The 7,030-nt window shown below is 36.8% G+C and overlaps 1 gene segment (V, D, J or C); it reads left to right on the top strand.

Annotated features, from left to right (window-relative positions):
* Positions 1–3,088: 3,088 nt before the first annotated feature.
* LOC114636168 lies at positions 3,089–3,568 on the top strand. The segment is given in 2 exon segments: positions 3,089–3,168; positions 3,252–3,568. Coding segments are annotated over 2 exon segments (360 nt in total).
* The last annotated feature ends 3,462 nt before the right edge of the window (positions 3,569–7,030 follow it).

Consider the following 7,030-nt stretch of genomic DNA (forward strand, 5'->3'; position numbering starts at 1 on the left):
GAAATGCTTTTTTATAGCATGTTTTACAAGGGGAGGGGGTAAGAGGGGCCAGGTGGTCGAAAAGTACAAAATCTTCTTGGCCTGTGCCTTGAAACATGTCATGGTCTATAAGGTAATCTGCCTTGAATTATGATCTCAAGCAGGATATCTCAAAGCAGGATAGAAGTTTTTCCTAAAACTAGCAAGGGTTCCTCGATAAAAATCAAATTTTTGAAAAAGATTAAACTAAGGCATTTAAGCTGGTATAATTGGGCATTATTGCTTCATATCAGTTACTTTAAAAATGCAGGTGTAAGCCCTGTGTGATGTTATATGCCTTTAACCATGGCACTTTGAGGCAGAGGCAGGTGGCTTTTTGTGAGTCTGAGGATAGTCTGGTTTACACAGTGAATTCCAGGACAGCTGAAGCTACATAGTGGACCCTGTCTCAAAAAACAAATACAAACAAATCCAAGTATATATCAGATATATGATTTACAATCCTGTATTATGGCTAGTTTCTGCACTGTTTCAGATCCATGTAATATGTGCAGTGGCCATCTATTCGTAAATTTGGTAGTATACAATGAATAAAAATACTGAAGGAATAGATTCTGGTTTCTCATTTAAGAAGGAATGTAAGTAATAAGTTACACATCTGATTTTGTTTCCAATGGTCTATTTTTATACTGTGTTTTAAAACAGTGCTTTTACTAAGATAAAATAGTAGCTTTAATACTATAAAGTTTTCATCTGAATATATCAACCTTTTCAATAAAATATATAAATATTTTAAGTTAAGAAAAATGTCTTTAGTGTGAATTGGCCTTGAATTTGCTATCATCTCACCTCCATTCCCTGAGTGCTGGGATTATAGATGTTATGCCACTGTACCTGGTTTATTTTAAAAACAACAAAAATAAACTTTGAGTATAAAAAAAAAAAAAAAACCAAAGACAGGGATTCCAGATATACCTGTGTGAATGCAGGTCTAGATGTGTTGTATGACCTTGAGTAATAGTCTGAGAATACATCCAAGGGTATGATATTGTCAGAATATTTGGTTTCAAATACTAATATTCTCTACAGAATCACCAATGTTAAATACCACAATCAGCTCAATTGTATTCAGCCTTCTTTTGTGCCAGAGATTCACGTGCAAGAGCTTAACTCTTTAGTGTGCAGGAAATACAGTTCTCCTGAGTCTCAGAATTTTCACAATCCTTTAGAAAAGTGATTAAACAAGTGTTCTCATTGAAACATTCTAGCCAAACCATGGAGTAACTGAGGAATACAAACAGTAGAATAAATCTAGGTATTGTATATTCCAAGTGTTGTTAAGAATATAAGTTGAATGTTTAGAAGTGTGTGGAAGACAATAGGTAAAATGATGCCTTTGCTGCAGAAGCTAAAAAAATAGCCAAAAACTCATGTATGTTCCTTTGAACATAATGAATAAAACTGACACTTTTCCCACTGATTTATTAGTGTATTCGATTGCCTTCATTTTCCATAAGGCTTCATAGAAACATGTGTAAAAGTTCATGAAGGTGTCCTGCAGAATAAAACTTATTTATGCTGTTTAATGACACACCAGCAAATAGTCTCATTGTTTCATGATCTATACATACCTCCCACTGTGGACAAGAATAAGAACTCTCATCCTTAGGGAGCCAGAGAAGTGTGAAAATGGGTGATTTCCTGTAAGTGTTGCTATCTCCCTCCTGCAGGTAATCCTACTTCTCCTTGATCATTTTAACATTTAGTAATTTTTCATTTGGTTGGCAGGAGCTCAAACTCACCATGAAAAATGATGGTAGTGTAAGTAGGGAGATTATAAAATCTATTGGTTCAGGACAGTTATAACTAGACTCATCCTCACCCAGAGATTGTCTTTCTGCTTTTAAGACAATGTAGAGACATTCCTGGGATCCAAATCATAGGAGCACTTGAGACTCTATTCATTCTAAATCAGACATTGTGTCAGAAGACCTGGCATTTTAAAGAAACACACTATGATCAAGAAGATCACAACCCTTTCCACACCACAGAGTCATTGTAGTTTTTATGCTGCTCAGACACTGAAAAAATGACAGAGCAATGAAAAATTCTATAGTAGACAATCATGAACTGAAAAGATTGTAATGGATCAGAAAGAGAGCATTGCAGATGCGATATAGAGTGAGATTGTGTAGAAAAGATGGTCTAGTGGGTTATTCACTGATTTATTTGCACAGCCCAGAGAATTCTGCCCTCAACCTTTGAAATGCCAAGAATGAATTGATTCAACAGGATGATAGCAGTCATACTTTGAAAAATATTATAATTTCTTTGTGTAATAGAAAAATAAGCATAAGACATATGAATACTAAATACTTTTTCAAGTTTTCAACATCATCATCTATCAAGAAAATGTAAATAAATACATTAATTTGAGATGTCATCTAATCCAGGCAACAATGATATTTATTGAGAAAAGAAATGAAACCCTAATTAATGATAATGAGAAATTGGTGAAAGGGAATACAAAGTGTATGGTCTGCATTGTAGTTCCTGTGGAATTCTGTCTGGGAAATTCCCCCAAATTAAAAAAAAAAGGTATCATGTAACTGATCTATAACTCTCCTGTACATAAAGCTCAGGACTCCATATTGGAAAGATAGGCGGTCATCTGTGCAACAGGAGTGTATACCAAGTTTTAGGATAGACAGAAACAAATATTTTGGGTGAGAAAAGAGAAGAACACAAAGAACAATATGTTCTTACTAATAAGAAAGGAAGATATCAGGAAAACAATTATGAATGGAAGATTGGCATTGACTTGAGAGCTTAAAATCACATAATCAGCAGAGAGTAAGAAGGTGTAAGATGAGAAAGTGGGTAATGTCTTGATGTGTTTCCTATGATTTTGCAGTCTTACTGCTCTTATCCCAGATTCAAACTATAGGAAGCTAGAGACAATGATGGACTTATTTTAATAACCAGGTGCATTCAGCATTCACCCTCCCCAAATATAAAGACAAGACAGGCTCCCTACATGCAAATGTTTCTTCTAGCTCTAACTTAAATCCCCTCGTGGGCTCTGTAAGCACATATATCTCTCACTGGAGTCTGATCTCTGAAGAAAAGGGGGTGTAGCCTAAAAGATGAGAGTGTTGAGTCTTCTGTACCTGTTGTCAGTCCTTCCTGGTGAGTGATGCCATTTCATACATGTGCTCATGAGGGATTTTTTAAAATGTGTGACTGAAAGAAATGACTCTTCTTCTCTGAAGGTATCCTGTCTGATGTGCAGCTTGAGGAGTCAGGACCTGGCCTGGTGAAACCCTCTCAGTCACTGTCCCTCACCTGTTCTGTCACTGGCTACTCCATCACCAGTGATTATTACTGGAGCTGGATCCGGCAGATTCCAGGAAATAAACCGGAGTATATGGGGCACGTGTCCTATGATGGTAGCACTGGCTACAACCCTTCACTCAAAAGTCGAATCTCCATCACTAGAGACACATCCAAGAACCAGTACTTCCTGAAGCTGAATTCTGTGACTACTGAGGACACAGCCACATATTACTGTGTAGGAGACACAGTATAGAGTCTTCAGTCTAAGCTCAGACATAAACCTCCTTGCAGAGGAGCTTTGTACCAAAAGGTGGCATACAGCACACACCAAGCATATACATTCTAATTAAAATAGGAAAAACACCAATTCTGCCCCAGAACTCTGGAAGAAGACACCTGCTTGACAGGAAACCACACTGGTACTTTGAACTTCAGTTAATACAATGCCCAGAGTCCACTAAACTCCTTAAAAGATATGCAGAAATCTTCAATGGCACCATATTTCCAAAGTTCTACATTTCAGGGCAGAATTCTAGCCACATGTAACTGTTGTCCTGGAGGGAAAGCAAATATTAAAAGCTCTAGAATTAAAACCAGAATGGCAGAAGCCACATTGGTATCCAGAATTCTACTGGCCCTCTCCCTTCACAGAACCCCAGAAACCCAGAAGCAACTTGAAAACCCCAGGAGGCACTCAGGCCAAAAAACCTCAGTGGAGGTCAATATTTAGCTTAGTCCTCATGTATGTTTCATTTATGTAACAGAATGATTGATCTTGTTTCTACAGTGATTCTGTCAACTTATTTCTTTTAATAGGGGAATTGTGTCCATTTATATTGACAGATGTTAATGACCAGTGATTGTTAAACTTTCTGTTATTTTGATGTTGGTTTTGATTGTGTGTGTGTGTGTGTGTGTGTGTGTGTGTGTGTGTGTAAGATTTCCTCGGTTTTGCTAGTATGGAATTATGTGTTTCCTGTGTTTTCTTGAATGAAGTTACTCTTCCTGTGTTGGAGTTTTCCTTGTAGTGTTTTTTTACTGGGTTGGATTTGTGGATAGATATTGTTTGAATTTGGATTTGAAGTATTTTGTTATCTTCTTCTATGCTTACTGGATGTTTTGCTGAGTATAGTAGTCTAGTTGGACACCTGTTGTATTTTAGAAGTTGCAAGATATTTTCCCAGCCCCTCCTAGGTTTTAGAATATTGGCCGAGAATTCAAGTGTAATTCTGACAGCTTTGCCTTTGTATGCTACATAGTATTTTTCCTTAGAGCTTTTAATACTCTTTTGTTGGTCTATAGATGTTGTGTTTGATTACTATGTGGTAGGAGTATTTTTTTTCTAGTTCAGTATAATTGGTGTTCTATAAGCTTCTTGTATGTTTATAGGTTTCTCTTTGTGTATGCTTGGAAAGTTTTCTTCTATAATTTTCTTGAGATTTTTTTTCTAGTACTTGGAGCTCTGAATCTCCACCTCCTACTATTTATATTATTTTGGGGTTAAATATTTTCATGGTATCCAAAATTTTCTGAATGTTTTACTTCAAGATTTTTTTTTAGAATTATCATTTTCTAAGACAGGTCTAACAATTTCTTCTATTGTATCTTCTATGCCTGCTTGCATCTGCCATTCTTGTTCTCTTCCCTAGGTTTTCCATATCCAGGGTTTCTTCAGTCTGTGTTTTCTTCATAGCTTCTATTTCCACTTTCAAAACTAGTACAGTTTTACTTATTTTCTTCATGACTTTAATTGTGTTTTCATGTATGTCTTTAAGGGATTTATCAATTTCCTCTTTAAAGGCCTCTATTATTACTATCAGATTGTATTTAAGGTCATTTTCTTGTTTTTCTGTTGTGTTAAGATATTCAGTGTATGCTCTAGTTGGTAGCTGTGGTTTGGATATGTCATATTACACTGGCATTTGTTATATTGAAGTCCTTTATCCATCTGGGTTATTATGATCCCTGGGTTTTCATTTCGTAGTCAGTGTTGGGAGGCAAGTGGAGTGAGAGGTTTTTGGTGTGACAGGCCTCTGATGGGTATCCGTGAACTTTATTGTGTTGAGCCTATTGTTGTTTATGTTTCTGGAGCATCTGGTCCAAGGAAGGTGGATAAGGAGTTGGAAGGAAGTGGAGTACCTCCCTGGGCTAGCAGGCTACTCAAGGAAGCTTGTCTTGCCTTAGAGGGCTCAGAGAGCAGGGAAGATGGAAGGGGGGTAAGGGAAGCTTACTCATATGGTTCAGGAGTCAGATGAAAGTACAGGAGTGGTAGGAGGACAGTGGATGTCCTCTGTTATAGCAGGGTGCTCAGGGCCCTTTTTTTAACACTTAGGTGTACAGATATAGAAACAGACAGATAGCTATACATTTGGTAACTAACTTCTGCTGCCAGCCACAGGGAATTGAATAAAGGATTAATTGTTGGAATATATTTCTCATGTGTTCAGATGCCTTGTTACTTACTGCCCAGATGAGAGGAAGTCTTTGCATTTATTTACGCTTTGTGACCCAGAAAAAGATTGTCAGGCTCACAGAAAAAAAAAAACAACCTCATAAACACACACACACACACACACACACACACACACACCACATATACATTCTGATAGGGCCCAATCATCTTGCTCCTCAAATTACATACTTATATACACACCTACACAAACAAATGTGTGTGTGCCTGTGTGTGTTTTGTGTTTGTGTGTGTGTTTGTGCAAGTAAGTGTCTTTAGTGGATGGAGCAAAAGCCTCCATGGGTAGGTTTCATAGAACTCATGTCCAAGTGTATCAAGGACTGCAACATAAAACTGATACCCAAACAATCTCATAAAACTGAAAATAGGAAATATCCTTGAATGTATTGGAACACGAAAAAAATTGCCAAATAAACACAAATGGCCTAGATTTTAAGATCAACAGTTGACTAATTGGATGTCATAAAACTGAAATCTTCTATAAGGGAAAAGACACTGGCAATAGGAAAAAACAGCAGCCTATAGATTTGATAAAAGACCTGCACTAACCCTACATCCAACAGAGGGCTAATATCCAAAATATATAAAATACTCAATAAGGTTGACTCCTACAAACCGAATAACCCATTAAAAAATGGGTTATAGACCTTAAAAAATAATTCGTTACAGAGGATTGAAGGATAACCAAGAAGCACCTAAGAAAATATTCAATATACTTAGTCACCAAGGAAAGGCATATCAAAATGAGGTTCCTTCTACAATATACAAATAAGAATGGCTAAGATCAATATCTCAAGTGGCAGAACATGTTGCTGAATATGTGGGCCAAAGAGAGCTCTCCTCAGTTGTTGAATGGATTGCAAACAAGTGCAACCACTCTGAATATCAATCTTGTAATTTCTCAGAAAATTGGAAATAGTTCTCCCTAAGACCCAGCTATATTGCTCTTGGGTATATTCATAAAAGATTCTCCAACATACCACAAGGACATATGCTCCATTATGTTCACAGCAGCTTTATTCATAGTATCCAGAAATAGGGAGCAACCCAGATGTTTTTAAATTGAAGAATGGGTACAGAAAATGTGGTTCATTTGTACAATGGAATACTATTTAGCTATTAAAATGAGAACATCATGGGTTTTTTTGTGGTCAGATGAATGGAACTAGAAGGTCTCATCCTGAGAGATTTATCTGATCCCCAAAGTGACATGCATGGTATATACTCAAAATAAGTGAATATTAG

Source organism: Grammomys surdaster, unplaced genomic scaffold (assembly GCF_004785775.1).
Source record: "Grammomys surdaster isolate TR1022 unplaced genomic scaffold, NIH_TR_1.0 122667, whole genome shotgun sequence".
Classification (NCBI taxonomy): Eukaryota; Metazoa; Chordata; class Mammalia; order Rodentia; family Muridae; genus Grammomys; species Grammomys surdaster.